Source organism: Solanum dulcamara, chromosome 10 (genome assembly GCF_947179165.1).
Source record: "Solanum dulcamara chromosome 10, daSolDulc1.2, whole genome shotgun sequence".
Lineage (NCBI taxonomy): Eukaryota > Viridiplantae > Streptophyta > Magnoliopsida > Solanales > Solanaceae > Solanum > Solanum dulcamara.
The window spans coordinates 56749363-56767293 of NC_077246.1; the positions used below are offsets into that span (position 1 = coordinate 56749363).

Here is a 17931-nt window from a genome sequence, read left to right on the forward strand (position 1 = left end):
AATGTACCCCATGCTGCTGTTGTAAATGAAGAAAATTATATAGATAATTTTCCTGATGATTTTGATGTCAATCTAGATAGGATAGAGACAGATAGGAGGGGACAGCGAGGTAACTTAGAAGATGCCAACATTAATAGAATAAATATGAAGATACCATCATTCAAGGGCACAAGAATCCAGATTTGTACCTTGATTGGGAGAGAAGAGTTGAGGCTATTTTTGATTGTCATAATTATTCAAAAGGTAAGAAGGTTAGGCTTGCTGTTGTTGAATTTTCTGACTATGCTTCTATTTGGTGGAAAAAGCTTACAAGGGATAGACAACAAGACGTAGAACCATCCATTGCAACCTGGGCTGAGATGAATAGAGTCATGAAGAAGAGGTTTGTGCCTTCCTATTTTCAAAGAGATCTACAACGGCGTCTTCAATCATTGGAGCAAGAAGCTATGACTATTGATGAATACTTTAAGTCTATGGATATGGCTATGAATCAAGCCAATTGCAACGAAAAAGAAGAAGCTACTATGGATAGATTTCTTAATGGTCTAAATAGATAAATAGCTGATGTAGTATAAATACAACCATATGTAACTTTAGATGAGTTGGTAGATTTAGCTGTAAAAGTAGAAAAACAAATTAAAAAAAGGCAGCAAGTTAGCTCATGGAAGATTAGACCTAACACCATCTTTAAGAAACCATGGTCAAAAGAAGAAGTGGCTTCTAAACCTCAGGAAGTCAAGGGCAAAGGTAAAGTGGATGAAAAAGAGGGAGGTAAATTATTTTTTCCTAAGGTTTATAAGCCTTCTAGTTCCATTCAATGTCATAAATGTCACAGAATAAATGTCACAGAAGAGAGCATATGATGCATGAATGCTTAACTAGGAGGAACATTATCATGAGAGAAGATGGAAACTATGAGAGTGAAAAAAGTGAGGAAGAAAAAGAAGAGGGAGGTATGAGTGAAGATGATGTAGAATTACCTAATGATGATTTTATTGGTGTAGCTAGGAGGGTTCTTAACACAGGATCTGAGAGTGAAAAAAGTGAGAAAGAGAAAGAAGAGGGAGATGAGATTGTAGATAATATAGAATTTCCCTTTAATAATGGTTTGGTTGCTGTAGTTAGGAGGCTTATGTCTATAAATTTAGGAACCAATAATGAAGAACAAAGGGAGAATATATTCCATACTAGGAGTGGGATAAAGGGGAGAACTTGTTTTATGATTATTGACAGTGGTAGTTGTGCGAATGTGGTGAGTTCACACTTGGTGGATATGCTAGGGTTTGCGTGCATGAAACATCCTAAGCCTTATAGACTCCAATGGTTAAATGATAGTGGTGAACTGAAAGTCAACAAACAATGCATGATTTCATTCAATGTTAGTAGGTATGAAGATGATACCCTTTGTGATGTGATTCCAATGCAAGCGCACCATATCTTACTTGGTCTTCCATGGCAGTTTGATAGACATACTTTTCATAATGGAAGAAAGAATAGATATTCGCTTGAGTTTAATCGCAAGAAGTATACTTTTGTACCTTTAGCACCTTCTCAAGTGTTTGAATATCAAAATAGATTGAGGGAATCAATGGAAAAACAAAAAGGAGGAAAAAAGGTGAGCTTGAGGTAAAAGAAAAGAGTTCTAGCCAAGAATTAGAAAAATAGAGAGGTGGCCTAAAGAGACAAAAAGAGGGTTCGAGTGCAAAAAGAGAAAGTTGTGGTGAGAGAAAAGGAGATAAGGAAAAGAAAAAAGAGAGTTTCTATATAAAAGCCAAAGAATGTTTGAGTGCAAGGAAAGAGGGACTGCCCATAATATTACTAACGTACAAAGAAGTTTTGATTAATTCTGAACCATTAACATCTTCTTTGCCAAGTGGTGTTTCTTCTCTTTTACAGGATTTTAGTGATATCTTTCCTAGGGATATTCCTAAAGGTCTACCACCTTTGCGTGGCATTGAGCATCAAATTGACTTTGTACCTGGTGCAAAAATCCCAAATAGGCCATCTTATAGGACTAATCCTGAAGAGACAAAGGAGTTGCAAAAAACAAGTTGAAGAGTTGCTTGAAAATAGATTTGTGAGAGAGGGCAGGAGTCCTTGCTCTGTTCCTGTTCTATTGGTACATAAGAAGGGTAGATCTTGGAGGATGTTTGTAGATTATCGAGCTATTAACAAGATTACGGTAAAGTATCATCATCCTATTCCATGTCTTAATGATATGTTAGATAAAATTGGCTAACTTGGTCAATCGGTCCATAATCACCCAAACAGAGTCATACTTATCCAATGCCATGGGTAATACAGATACAAAGTCCATAGTAATATGCTCCCACTTCCACTCGGAGATGGGCATCCTTTGCATAGAACCACCCGGATTTTTATGCTCATACTTTACCTATTGGCAATTCAGACACATAGCCACAAAATCAACAATGTCCCGCTTCATGCCACACCACTAATAGTGTTGTTTCAAGATATGAAACATCTTTTCCACTCCTGGGTGAATCGAATACTTGGAATAATGAGGCTCCTCAGATATCATACGTACCCAATCACCAATCTTGGGCACACAAATGCGACCAGTAATCCTCAAAACTCCCTCCGGATCAACAGAGGATGATTTTGCTTCATTACTCAACACTTCGTATCGAATGTCCCTTAACTTGTCATCCTCAAAGTGGTGTGTAGGAATCTGATCCATCAAAGTAGACCTGACTCCACAAAGGCTAAAATACTATGATGTGTAGAAATACCAAGTCGTACCAACTGTCTAGACAATGTCTAAACCTTCAAAGCCAAAGGGATCTCATCCGCCTTAAGGAAGGCTAAACTACCCATACTAGATGCTTTGCGAGTCAGGTCATCTGTTACCTCATTAGCTTTGCCTTGATGATAAAGGATGATGATGTCATAGTCTTTCAACAACTCCAACCATCTACGCTGCCTCATAATTAGATTCGACTAAGAAATGATATACTTAAGGCTACTATGGTTAGTAAAGACCTCATAATGCACACCATAGAGATAGTGCCTCCACAACTTCAGAATAAACACCACTGCCGCTAACTCTAAATCGTGGGTAGGATAGTTCTTCTCATGTAACTTCAATTGTCGAGAAGCATAAGCTATAACTCTACCCTTTTGCATCAATACACCATCAACTAGAAGAGAAACCTTGAACGAACCAATGATAATAGCCTACCAACCCAATAAAGCTCCGAATCTCGATAGATGAAATAGGCCTAACCCAATCACGAACCACCGCAACCTTGGCCGATTGACCATAATACTAGCCTTGGTCACCAAATAACCCAAGAATGCTACGGGCTCATGCCAAAATTCATATTTGGAGAACTTCGCATAAACTTCTCCTTCCTCAGCCTTTGAAGGAATTTCCTCAAGTGCCTAACATGATCCTCCTCATTCTTTGAATAAGCTACAATGTCATTAATAAACATGATCACAAATGAGTCCAAATAATGCCAAAATATCGGGTTCATCAACTTTAAAAAAGCGGTTGAGGCATTAGTCAACCCGAAGGACATAACCACAAATTCATAATGCCTATAACGAGTCCCGAATACAGCCTTCTGAATATATGATTCCCAAACTCTCAACTAATGATAAGCCGACCTCAAATCAATTATGGTGACTTTGTTCAACTATCGATAGTCAATACAAATACTCATAGTAGCATCTTTCTTCTTCAGAAATAAGACCGGTGTACACCACGATGATACACTAGGCCAAATAAACCCGATAAGGAAAAATAGAGATGGTCTTGGTGTCCGATTCCAAATCAATCACAAAATCGATATCACAGTCAGTAGGAACACCTGATAAATCTATGGGAAAAACATCCATAAAATCTCTCACCACCCTTATAGTCTCTAAAGGAGGTGACTTCATAGTGATATCACGTACATGAGCACAATAATACAAACAACCCTTATCCATCAGATGATGAGCAAGAATATAAGATATCACCTCCTTCGGATACAAACTCGGATTTTCCTTCCATACTAAGCTAGGCAAACCAGGATAAGCTAAGGTCACAGTCTTTGCATAACATTCTAATATAGCATGATAAGGAGATAACCAGTCCATACTCAATATTACATCGAAATCAAGTATGTTTAATAAAATTAAGTGTGCACCGATTTCTTTACTCGAAAATACCCCCAAACACCCCTGATACACCTAATCCACCACTAAGGACTCACCTACTGGGTAAAAATAGTAATAGGCATAGTAAGATGTGTACACAGTACTCACTACCCACATCAAAATATATCGACACATAAGAATAGTTAGCCCTAGATAAAATAATATTGAAGCAGGATACTGGTAAACTGGAACAATACCTGTACTAACTGCATCAGAGGACTCCATCTTAAATCTACCTAGTATAGCATGGCATAGCTCATGGTCCCATATGGCCTGTGAACCACCACGAGCACAACCTCTAGCTCCACCCTTGACCTCCTTATTTCCCCTCTAGTGCCCTCTATAGTACCTCACACGGCTGGAGTGGAAGTAGAATGAACAGTCGGTGTCCTGGGTCTTCTAGTAGAATGAGCACATCTGGTGCAGTCTTGGGCCTTATGCCCAAACTCATCACACATAAAGAAACCTCGAGGTCCTGAACTTCGTGGAAGATAACTAAAAGTTTCAATACGTCCTCCAAAGCCCGAAGAACTACTATAACCAGTCTGACATGATCTAGATCCACCTGCACCATCTGAACCCTAAATAGCTGCATGGACTGGTCTGTCCTGATAACCATGGGCACCTGAACCCGAGTACCTCTTTCCTCTAGAAGAGTGACCACTAAACTGACCCTGCCAATGAAACCTCTTGGCCCCACACTATTTAGCATGCCAAATTCTTTCTATCATTGTAGCGTGGTCAATAAGACTCTAGAAGGTACCACCAGAGAGTAAAAGGGAACCTGTAGCCTCTTGAAGACAACCCGCGAATCCCTTCACCAGCCTGCTGATCCGCTCGAACTCAATAGGAATACTAGATATGGCATAACTAGACAACTTATGGAAATGAACCTCTTACTTAGATACGGATAAGGAGCTTTGATCCAATCCATCAAACTCATCCCTACTCTGGTCACATAGGCTATAAGGCACAAACCTCTTAAGAAACACCTCCGAAAATTACTCCCAACTCATTATAGGGGAACCAGTAGGCCTACGGGCAATAACCGATCTCCACAACTCCTTGGCCACCCTTGTAAATTGATACGAGGTATAGACTACTCCCAGTACCTCAAGAATTCCCAGGTTGAAAAACCTATCTTGGCACTCAGTCAAAAAATCATAGGCCTTCTCCCTGAATTTGCCATTAAATCTAGGAGGTGCCAATCAAACAAATCTCTCAAAGCTCTTTTGCTCAGCTACCGACATGGCAGTAGTAGCAACAACTAGCGAAGCTGCAAATCTTAGAGGTATGATAGAAGGCACAAAAGAAGAACTTAGAGTTTGAAACCCAAACCTAGGCCCCTAAACTAGTAGCATAATACAAACTATGATAGGAGAGCCTGGATTAATTAGAAGAACATCGGGAGTTAGAGCACCATCCAATCTAGCCAATAGCCTTATCAATAACTCCTGAAGCATCGTAACACTATTAGGGGCCTCTGGAGGCTGGGCTGGCCTCTGCTCTTCAGTCTACTACTCATGATAATCCTCATACTCATACATCAGCTCAAGCAATGGCTCTATAGGTCATCTACGAGTAGGTAATGCTCTCCTATCTTGGCCTCAACTCCTAACTCTACCACATCCTCTGCCTCTCCCGCAAACTAGTACTTGGGCAACAGGTGTAGCCTCACTCTAACCGACTCAATCTCTAGTCTTAACCATCGGTGCAGAAGGAATAGATTAGAGGTATATATTACTTGATATAAAATACTTGCACAAAGGATTCAAAAGAAAGAATTTATCCTAACAAGTATCTTGTAGCCTCTCAAAGATAAGTACAGACGTCTACATACCAATCCGCAAGACTCTACTAGATAGCCCACTCTTTAACTTATGAGACCAGTGAACCAAGCACTCTGATACCAATTTGTCATAACCAAAAATCGAGTCATCTAAGGGTATTAACCGAAAAAAGGCTCTAGAAAGATTTCAGGACATACATAAAATCTTATAGAAAGGTAAGGAGTAATAAAACATAATATAGCACCCATATCAATTAAAATATAAACATCAAGGTCAAACACCCACAACTTACCTGTAACCACATTGGGAGACTCCTCTACCTCTTGCCTAGATTGAAGTGCATAGAACCCATTATGGCGTGGGCCGCCACCTTATTGAGCTTGTCCACCTTGAGTAGCTTGCCTTTGAGGATGTCTTTTTCTCTCCTTGTTAGGGAATTTGGAGACCTTGTGCTCCATTTTACCACATCCAAAACAAGCACCCGTTCCCATCAAATACCTACCACCATGATTCCTTTTACATTTGGTACAGGTAAGGAGAGTAGTACCACTAGAATTCATATCTCCACCTTGGACCTTAAGGTATGACACCCTATACTTATCAAAACTTTGGCCAGAAGTTCGAGGGGAACCTTGACATTGGAATCTTTGGCCTTGTTGAGAATGGCCATTATCCTCACTAGTCTTAGCATTAGAAGATCCATCTTCAAAACGAGCCCTCTTGGACTCTCTCATCCTTCTTTCTTCCAGCTTCTCTCCTTCTAGTTGTTCAACATAGGTCATGAGCTGAGATATGTCTATTTCTTTCACAAGAATAGCGGTTCAGCATTCTCTAGCAACTAAGTCGGATATCTCTGAAATGAACTTACCTATTTGGGCACGAGGGTCGGACACCAAAGTTGGAGCATACTTGGACAACTTTATGAAGTTGAGGGCATACTCCCTTACATTCATACTCCCTTGCTTCAAGTTGATAAATTCTATCACCTTTGCCTCTCTCAATTCTAAGGAAAAGAAATGATCAACAAATGAAACTTTGAAATCCTCCCAACCTATAGGGCCTATTTCAACCCTTTCGGCCTTCCATTGGTCAAACCACACTCGAGCAATACCTCTAAGTTGGTAGGCCGCCATCTTCTCCTTCTCCTCAGCAAACATCCCCATAATATCCGTGATCTTAAATACCTCATAAACAAAGTCTTGGGGATCTTTATTGCCTTTCAAACCATGGAACTCGGGAGGGTTCATCCTTGTGAAGTCTCTAACTCTTGAAGCTGGTGTGATCATATTTGGAGGAGCCATTACTCCTTGGTTGGCCACTATATGAGCTAGCATAGTGATAGCAGTCCAAAACTCCTCATTAGTTACTTGATCGAGAAGAGGACCATTAGCTTGAGGGATTTTTCTTCTCGAAGGCATGTTTTGAAAAATAGCAAGAAATAATCGTAAGAAAGAAAGGTCTTAGAGTACCACTTTATCGCACGACATAGATCATGAAAAAAGTGAGAATTCCTAAAATGCCTCATAGCCTCCTACTCATAAGTGTGGCGCACTTCACACCTATGAATAAGCTTTTACTTGACGCGGCATGTTGGACACCCTAGGATACTTGGAAAACTGTGTGCTCTGATACCAAGTTTGTCACGACCTGACCTAGTGCCTAGTCGTAACACGACAATCGAAACCCCAAAGGAATCCAACCAAGCCTCTTGTACATATCATAAGCATACATAAGGTAAAATATAAAAGCAGAAACATCATAAGAGAGTCTAAAACATGAATAGAAATCTAAAAATATCTTATGACAACATAGACTCGAACATATGTTCAACTGGATGCCTCTAAACATGAGTGTGGGCGGGGGCTAAGACATGTCCTTAGCTCACCCTCAATACACGACGTTAACAAAATCCTTTGAAAAGGAAACAATAACTAACTTGAAACTAGTCTTCGGTCAATGAGGACTTACCACAACATCTTCGGATAGGAATACCTACTAGTTATGTGGGCGATTAGGATCTTCAACCTAACCTCTATATTATGAGACAATGTAGGCAAAAAGTATGCATTAGTACGTTGGAATGTACTAAGTATGAGGGCGTGACATGCAAAGTAAATCATGAAAGACAAAGGTCAAGTAAACCACGTGATAAGATGGAATACGTAAAGACATGAGAAAATCATATTGATCAAAGTATTTAAAAACATAAAGTCAAAATCATAACATACTTAAGAGATCATACATATGTGGATAGAAACTATAACCGACAATAAGACCATGCGAGCTATAACATGGAATCCCAATGTTGCCCCTACATCAGAGGAAAGGGGGAGACTACTTGCTATGGTAGACTCCTACATGCGTAAGTGGATCCACTAAGCGGTTGTGTGAACCGGGTACTCACCCCTAGTTCTTAGACTCAGGTACTCACCTCCAAGCCTTGATATTTTAGGTACTAACCACGTAGAGATTTGGGGATTCACCTCTAATCCCTTTGTACCTACGGTGGCACGTAGTTATGCAACAAGAGACTTTATATAAGGACCCCTTAATTCGAGCCCCCACCTCAAGTCCACATTAGGTGCTAAGTCAAATTCCATAAAATACATACATAACATAAGATCACAATTTCATATATCATAGTCATGATCATAGGTTTAAAATCATAGAGTATCTCATTTTCATAACATACTTGTAATGTGAGAATTTTCTCTTTCATTATTATAATCATATTTACATAATTCATATTGTTGGGCCTTAGGTCGCCTTACTTCATAACTTGCATGAAAAAACATAATTTGAGACATACTTATAATTCATGATCATAATGGAAATACATACCATAGCTTATACTTGAAATTAGGATATGACATGAATGCATGATCAATTTCACTTGAAAATCATGAAATTTACTTAAAGATATGCATGATCATAAACTTTATATTAGACCATACATAATTCATATAGATAATATCCTTTAGAAGTATAAATCAAAATACTCATAATTTACACCATAAACCCTAAAAATCAAAATAGGAGAATTTATAAAAAAAACTCTTCAATTGAATTCAATAACCATTAATTTATATCAAAATAGACTCATGATCATACTTTGAATCAAAATTCATGCAATTGGAATAGAGATCACAAAACCCATAAAGTACCATACTTTAATTTGATAGAAAACCTTGAGAAATTGATTGGGCTTCATGGATGAAAGGATCCATGAATCAATACTCACATACCTTAAGTGAGAACACCAATTAATTTGGAAGAACTTGAGAATTTTGATGAAGAAATTGAGTGAATTTGCTTGAAGTCTTCAATGAAAACCCTTGAGAGCCTTTTTTGTAGAGAGAGAAATATTTGATAGATGAATTGTAGAAGAATGAGTAGAATTACAGCTTTAGGTTAATTTATAGAGTTAAATTCATTCCTAAAAATGTTTAGGTTCATTAACTAATAATTTGGAAAAAATCTAAACGCCCTAAAAAAACTAAATTCGGCCAAGAAACCTTCCCAGGTCCACGACACGGTCTCATCGCGACCAACTCGGCTAGAACTACATCCTAGGTCCGCGACGCGGTCCTGTCGCGGACCACACTATTTTGTGGTTTCTTCGAAAATCCTTCTTCCGATCTACGTGTCCTAAAAATCCACCGAGACCATTTTCCCATAAATTTTGACTCCCTGATCAATATTCCAAACTCAGATTTTTCAAAAAGATTAAGAATAATGCGTTACATGAGCGGCCTATTTCCAAGGCATTCTTAAGGTATTTTGTGGACATTTTTGAGAGATGTTACATTTGAGGAAAAATAGGTTGCATTCATCTAAAAGTATGAGCTTGAAGGAAGACTGTGGTTCCATTTTTACATTTTGAAAGGGAAGAATGGATTCCTGTATATTTCAAGCACTACTTTTGGGCTGGCATGGTGTCCACCCAAAGATGTGAGTCAATGCATGCTCTTTTTGATGGCTTTTTTAACGGATAAAGCTCTCTAAAGCATTTTGTTGAGAAATATGAGATAGCCTTGAGATACAACTATGAGAAGACACTACATGCACAAGCTGACTCAAGAAAGATGCATTCACCACTCGATAGTGGGTTTGATTGGGAGATGCAGGTTCAAACCCATTACATCCAAAATGCTTACAATTTAATCATCGAGCATTTAAAGAGGTTGTACTACTGCAAAATAGAAAAGCCTTTTGATTTTGGTGTATATTGTTTACACTGTGAAGCATCGACCAGACAACCAATATCTCGAATGCAATTACAAGAATTTTGAAAGCGAAGATATCATTTGTTGCCACATTTTGAGGACTATGTCAAACAAAATGTTTAATAATTTTCACAAGAGGTATATTTTGCACCGGTGGAGATGAGATATAATCCATCCTCACTTGTGTAATTTTTTTCTAGGAGGCTATCTAACAATGACGGATGAGTAAAAGAAGTACAATTCCTTGAAGAAATAGTTTGACAGAAACTGTGATCTTGTGTTGGACAACTACGATAAATATGTGGACTTCAAAAATCTTTTGAAAGGTCATTTAAATGCATATTTGAATTCGAATCACGACATGTCCACCCCAAGCATTGGTGATCCAGACTCGGATGATAATTTAATATTCATCAGAAATCCGAGAGAAGTCCGTTCACATGTAAGGCCTCAAATGAACAAAAATAAATCTACTCGTGATAACATATTTAGGAGAGGTGGTGGACGCTAGAATATATCGTATTATGATACATCCCAAGAGACTGAGACTAGTCAAGGAGGAGGACTGGTAAAAGACTGGTGGGATATAAAAGGACCGGTAGAGGCAGTCAAGGTGGTGGTGATAGAGGTGGTAGAAGTGATATAACAAGTTTTGAGATAGCAAGTAATTCTATATTGTAGTAGTTAAATCATGTTCATTTTTGTTGTATATTAATTCAATTTTATTCATGAATGATTAATTATATATTTTGAAAAGAATAATTAAAATATAATATTTTAATATTTAAAGTTTATTTTTATACTATTGTCATGATCCACATCCGAGTGTAATGTCACTCATCTCAATTCATCGAGACGAATCAGCCTAAAACCCGACATAAAATAAATGCGGAAGAAAAAGATAATATGATACATAATTTAATCAAAAAATAGATAAATAATCTCAAAATCTCCAAGACTGATTGTCACGTGTAAAGATGCTAATTCATTACAGAAATAAGAAAGAAAGTACAGTCACAATGTCTTTGTCTCTAGAATAGGACTAAAACATAACAAAAAGAGTAAGATGTGTTCGTTTGATGAATGCAACAACTACCTCAACACTCGAACGAGTAGCGTCAGATACGGTAGAAAAGGTAGAAGTTATGTAGTTATGGGATCACAACCTACACAAATGTAAAAGCAAGGAGTGAATATTAAAAAACACAGTACTTAGCAAGCGGACAAAAAAAACTAAGCAAAGCTAAATAGAATACAATACTCCTATCATCCCAACAAAACTTCCTCAGACTACAACCTACATCGAAATCAGCCCAGACTACAACCTTCGACATAAACATCAATCGCCAGAACTATTTTTGTTCGGCATCGCCGGAACCATTTCCCTTCGGCATAATCATCAATCGCCAGAACTATTTTCCTTCGACATTGCCAAAACTATTTCCCTTTAGCATCATCACCATTTCAATTCCATCATAATATATCAGAACCAATGTAAATAATGTTCATACAAGTCACGATAAGAGAATGATATCAATAACAATTCACATCTTATATTAATATAATCATTTCACATGTCCACAATTTGTCAAAGTCATTATCACATCAATCACACCAATATAAGTCATCAAATTTCCATTTTATTACCCTGCATTCTTCGTTATTAAGATCAATCACAATAATCAAATAACTCGAACCAATTTCCATTACTCCCAAATAAACATAACAAAAAATATGAGATTTTACAGGCTTAAATAAAGGTTTAGAAGTTCACTTCCCTAAATTTCAATCACAATTAATGTGAAACTTGGCCTTTCCTTTACGTCGGCTCTCCGAAACAATAAAATCTAGTCAAATATGAAATCTCAATAAGAATACGAGCACAATGACATTCAAATCATTAATTTTGCAAATCGGGCCAAAATCGACCCAAAAACTCAATTTCAGAAACAAAGGGGTAAATCTAGAAATTTTTGGATGAAAACATTCTTCAAAATATAAGGAATCTATTAGCAGAAAAAATTTTGAAATCGGAGTTAAAATCAGCGCAAAATCACCAATTTAGTAAAAACTTGGGTTATTGAAAAACCCCCAAAATTAAGGGTCCAAAATCATGAATTAAGGCCAAAAAATTAAGATATAATCAATAATTAATGAAGTTTATAGATGAAAATAACTTACCCAATAAATTTGCCTCAAAAAATCTCTTTAGAATTGTCCCTCCCGATCTCCAAGGTCCAATAATTGTGAAAAACAGGCCTATATCTCATCTTTGGGAATTAACTACTGTTCATGTGACTTTTAGCCTCCGTGAATATGGTCCACTTACTCTGCGAATGCAGAGGCAAGACACTGGAACCTCCGCGAATGCGGAGATGCTCCATGAACGTGGAGATGATCTGCGAACGTGGAAATGAAACAATTACCCTTCCACGAATGCGACAAGGCTTTCGCAAACATGAAGGCAGTGACCTGACCTTTCGCGAACGGGATTGATCCTCTATGAATGCAAAGGATGATTCATCAGGAACCAAATGAAAATAACCACCTTAGCATCAAAAATCATGAATAGACCCTCAAGATTCATTTAGAATCCCATGCACACAAACCAAATATGTTATCCCACTACATTCGATGTTTCAGACTCAATGAAACTGTCAAAATTTGAATTCAAGGCCTTGATCAGAATTCATTTAGTCCCAACTAAACTAGCTTAGGATCTAAAAAGACCAAAATGCCCTTGAAGCTCTCAAAAAATACATAAAATCTCTTCTTAGGCCTAAAATAACCTCCTTAATCAAATGGAATCGTCTGAAATCCAACTGAAGCATCCGAACTCCGAATTTTGATCAAAGTCAAACCTTAGTCCAAAATAACTCTAACTTCCGAGTTAGGATGTCAAATCCCTTATACAACATCAAATTCATAAACAATAAGTCTCCTAGACAAAATTCCACATTCTAGAGCCGATGGAATTGTCAGAATTCCATTCCGAGACTCGTAGCTACATTTGATACCAAATGCCACTTTTGAACAACTTAATTCTTCAGAACTCAAGAACTTTCAAAAATCTAGATTTTCCAAAGAATTTCCCAAAACCAACACCAAACACTAATCAAAAATGACTTGGGGGAACTATCGGGAGGGGTAAAACTATTATTTTATGAAAATTTTCAAAAATGACCTTCATGATCATTACATCATCCACCACTAATAATCATATTTTCCCTCGAACATAAAGTAAAAGAAAGTATCTAGAGCCTTGAAAAGCTAGGGATATCGGGAATGCATATCAAACTCTGCCTCCCACGTCGCCTCTCCAGCTAAATGATGCTTCCACTGAACCTTCATTGAAGCTATCTCCTTTATTCGTAGCTTACGGACCTGTCTATCCAGAATAGCTGTGGGCTCTTCCTCAAATGTCAAAACTGGAACCAAATCTACAGAATCAAGGGAGATCACATAGGACTCATCTGGAACATACTTTTGGAGCATGGAAAATAGGATGTACAGCTGAGAAGTTAGTTGGCAAGGTTAATCTATAAACTACCTCTCCGACTCGTATTGTGCTCTAATACCATGTTTTTCATGATCCCAGCTAGATCCTAGACGTGACACACTGATTCGAATCTCTAAGGACTCTAACCAAGACTCTTAGCATACATAGCATAATAGTTTAAAGCATAAGATAGGAAATAAACCTTAAATGCAGAAATGGTCTCTATAAAAAAAGAATCTCGAATATCAGGAGAATTCAAAAAAAAGCCAAATGGCTTATTCATACTCGTAGGACAAGCTCTAGCTTACCAACACATAATGAGAAATGGTCTAAACATTAAGAAAAGTCATAGTGGTTATACCCTCGAAACATAAGGACTCACCAAATAATCTAACTCTGAGTAGATCACCAACTAGCCACGTGTGGGAGGATGAGAGTCGGGTTCTACATTATAAGATAATATCAGCAAAAGTATGTGAGAAATATGCATAACCATGAACAAATGGACATAATAAGAATGAATATTTAATGCATGACCAAATATCTTGAAAAGCATAAAGTAAAACATGAAAATATATATTAAGGTTAATGCATCATAAAAATATTATTTAATAGCTTTTAGGAATGATAGACATTTTTGTGGGATATTAACCTTAACCTACATTTAAGACAATGAGATCTATAATATAGAATCTGATGTAAGTCCCATATCAAGAAGAGAGATACTACTTTCCAAGGTAGACTACGTATCATAATCATAATCATGTGTTATATGTGGATCCACTAACTAGGACAATTAAGGCAACCTACGGGGAAAATATAGTTTGGGACTAGGATTGCTACTAGAGACTCCCTTATCTAGTCTCCACCACAAAGTCCTCTCGATACTTAGTTAATCCCAATGAAATAGTAAATCATTTATCATCCATATCATTAGAAAAGGCAAAAATCAATTCCAATCAATATCATAAAGCATATCATACGAATAGCTCCTTGAAAATTATGATCATAACATAAATCATATAGACACTTACCCTTTCTAAGAATCTAAATCATGATTTCTTCATGTTGTGAGAAAATCTTTCACAATTCATTCATTCATGCTTGAAAACATACTTAAAACATAATTCATAGATTTTCATAAATCCTTCATAAGTTCATGATCTTAATTTCATAGGTCATATTGAAAATCATTGACATAATTTATGGGTCTATGTGAATATAATTTAAATTCGTGTATCTTAGTAAATTCATGTATAATAAAAAATAATAACATTAATTGAAATCAATTGAGAAAGACCCATCGAGAATTGACATGAATCCCTTTGGAATTGGGTGAAATTGAATTGAGAGAGTTGAGTTCTTTTGGGACCCAATGGATGAAAGGAATCCATCGGTGAATTTCCACATACCTAGAAATCAAAGCCTTAGCAATAATGGAGTTTGAAGAACCTTGAACTTGGGAAACCTAATAAGAAGCCTTAGAGAGAATTCTTTAGAGAGAAGATTTTTGTTGGAAGAGTATTTAAGAGAATGAATAGGTAATGAAGGGTTTTGGGTAGTTATTAGTATAGGAAAATACTCCAAAAATGTCTAATTCTTAATACAAAATAGTGGAGAAAGTTCTGAGTTACCCCTTTTAAAATCATTGAACGACCACCTTATACGGATGATCTTTGGCACATTTATGTGACCATGTTCCTTATTGTGCCCATATTTAGTAAGTGTTTTGAGAATATTTTATAGATTAATTATGTCTTTTGAATTGAATGAAAAACAAGTGTGCACTAAGGTGTGTGTTGAGTGAATGCAGGAATTTTAGAGACAAACAAGTGCCTGGAAGTAAGAATGTGCAATGGTACAAGCTGACCAGGAGCAAGAAGTGAAGTCCACAAGAGAACCTGGCCAGGCGCACTACAGGCACGCAATGCTAGAGCATAAGCAATTGAGGGAAGATCATGGCACACTGCTGGCATGCTGAAGCAGAGTAAAACTACTTAGGGAAGATCCTGGCGCCATCATGGTGTGACGCGCCACTGATGCCCCGAAGTTTCCTAATTTTTTATTTTAGTTTGAGTCCAACTAGGAAAAAGAGGTTATTTTCCAAACCCTATAAATAGACACCTAGGGCTTGTGAGAAAGGGTTCACGCGAGTTTTGAAGGACAGAGAGATGAGAGCACACACACTTTTGGTTTCCTTTTCTTCTTCTTTCTCTTGAACATTAAAGAATAGGAAACTATGTACTTGTTTTTGCATTGAACATAAGTAGCTAAGCGCCCTTGTTCTTTGGTTGTAGCTACGAAGTTATGGCGTAATATAATCTGAGTTTGGTTGATGATGGGTTTTTCTTTTTAATTACTCTTGCATTTTCATTTTTACAATTTTAATGTTTGGCCAAGATTAGATTACATGTGTTGTCTACCTTGAATTGGGAAGAGGACAAGGGGATAGAACAAAGAATGTGGGGAATGTGTTCATGCTAGAGTTACTTAGGGTGATTCGTATACAGAATGCCAGTGAAACATACATGTATGCCGCATTTGGTTAAGAAATAGGAAGATAGCTTAATGTGTTTATATGGATTCATGCCTATCCCTGCTCAATGATGTAGTTAGGTTATTGATAAAGATAGGCAATTAGAGGTCGGAACATCATGCTTGTATTACCAACCCTATAAATCAGTAATTAAATAACCCATCAAAGACTAAAGCTGAGAATATTATGCTTGACTTCCTCTTATGCTACAGCTTTGGAATTTCTCGTACTCTGATTAACTTACGTACCCACTGCATTGTTCTTAACAGTGGTAATTTTTCTTATATCTAAAGTTAGTAGTAGAATTATCTCTATCTCTTACATCACACAATTGGTGTAGTTTGTTGAAAAAGAATAAGTAGTCTTATTAAGGTTCCCGTGGGATCTATATCTAATTCGGAAGAGCCACTTTACTACTTGTGAGATCACGTACACTTGCGTGTACATTTGGGCATCAAGTTTTTGGCATCGTTGTCGGGGACTTTAAATTAGGTAATTTGTTATTTTTTTTGAAGTTTGTATATTAGTTGTGCTAGTGTTGACAACTTGATCTTAGTTGTCAATTCTTACAGTTAACTCAGAAAATACACTAGGAAGAAGCAGGGAGATTGTAGAGCCACTATATGAGCCTGAGTGATTCTTTCTTCAACAAAGGCAAAGCGGCTTCTCAATACACAGTAAAAAAACTCAATCTGGAGGATAATCAAGAAGTGACATAGGTTTTACCTGTAGCGATGGTAGCAAGGATAGTGCATAATGTGGTAGTCCCACTCACAACAAATTTCACTTCCAGCATTCAGAAATCGCAGGTTGGAGGTAGATTTGAGCTGAAACAGAATATGGTGCAACTTTTGCACACTAACGGGAAATTACTGGTTTGCCTTATGAAGATCCCCAAGTACACATCAAAACTTTTTGGAAATCAGCGGTACTTACATGCCAACTGGGGTATCTCCTGATTATGTGAGGCTAATAATGTTTCCCTTTTTACTGTTGGGGGAAGCAAAGAGGTGGTTGAAGTTAAAACCTCCAAATTCAATTACTACGTGGAATATCTTGGCTCATAAATTTCTAATCAGTTTCTTTCCTTCAGGGAAGATAGCAAAGCTGAGAAGCAAAATTCTGAGCTTTAAACAAAAATCTGGAGAGAATTTATATCAAACTGGGGATAAGTTTAACTCTAATCATTAGTTTTCCTCACCATCATCAAGCTAATGAGGTATTGGTTCATACCTTCATTGAGGTATTGGAACCCAACATCAAAATTCTTCTTGACTTTACTGCAGGTGGACAGGCGCTAGAGAAAACCTATGATGAGCTATACATATTGCTTAATTGCATACCCCAGAGAAATCCTAAGAGGAATGGAAGGAATGCTAGGCTTGTGGTGCAGAAACAAATAGGAATGTTGGAAGTTGATGCTATAACAACCTTGACTGCACAAATTGCATCAATGCAGAATATGATGTCTACATATTTTAACAATTTAGCATTAGAACAACAGCATACTTTAGTATATATGGTTTAGCAATAACCAATATGGTGTGAGGTATGTGGAAGTAGTGAACATGCAAAAGAATATTGTGGAGCTAATCTTGAGTGTGTGAACTTTGTGGGTAATGCACCAAGGAGTGGGGATAATAAGAATTATGGAAATACTTATAACCCAAATTGGAGAAACTACCCAAACTTCTTATGGGGTGGAAAACAGCA

At 37.3% G+C, this 17931-nt stretch overlaps 1 protein-coding gene across 1 annotated transcript; it reads right to left on the reverse strand.

The window, feature by feature from the left end:
* Positions 1–6328: 6328 nt before the first annotated feature.
* Positions 6329–7375, reverse strand: LOC129869821 (uncharacterized). Its single transcript, XM_055944422.1, has 2 exons — positions 7069–7375; positions 6329–6759 (listed from the first exon to the last, which is right to left on the reverse strand). The coding sequence occupies exons 1-2, from the start codon at positions 7373–7375 to the stop codon at positions 6329–6331; spliced, it is 738 nt and encodes a 245-aa protein (XP_055800397.1).
* Between the last annotated feature and the right edge of the window lie 10556 nt (positions 7376–17931).

What these genes read in the sequence shown, in the direction of transcription:
- LOC129869821 (XM_055944422.1), bottom strand. Translation starts at nt 7,375, where the DNA reads ATGCCTTCGAGAAGAAAAATCCCTCAAGCTAATGGTCCTCTTCTCGAT. An exon ending in GGCGGCCTACCAACTTAGAG is followed by an intron (nt 6,760 to 7,068) that starts GTATTGCTCGAG and finishes TTCTTGTGAAAG; the next exon opens with AAATAGACATATCTCAGCTC.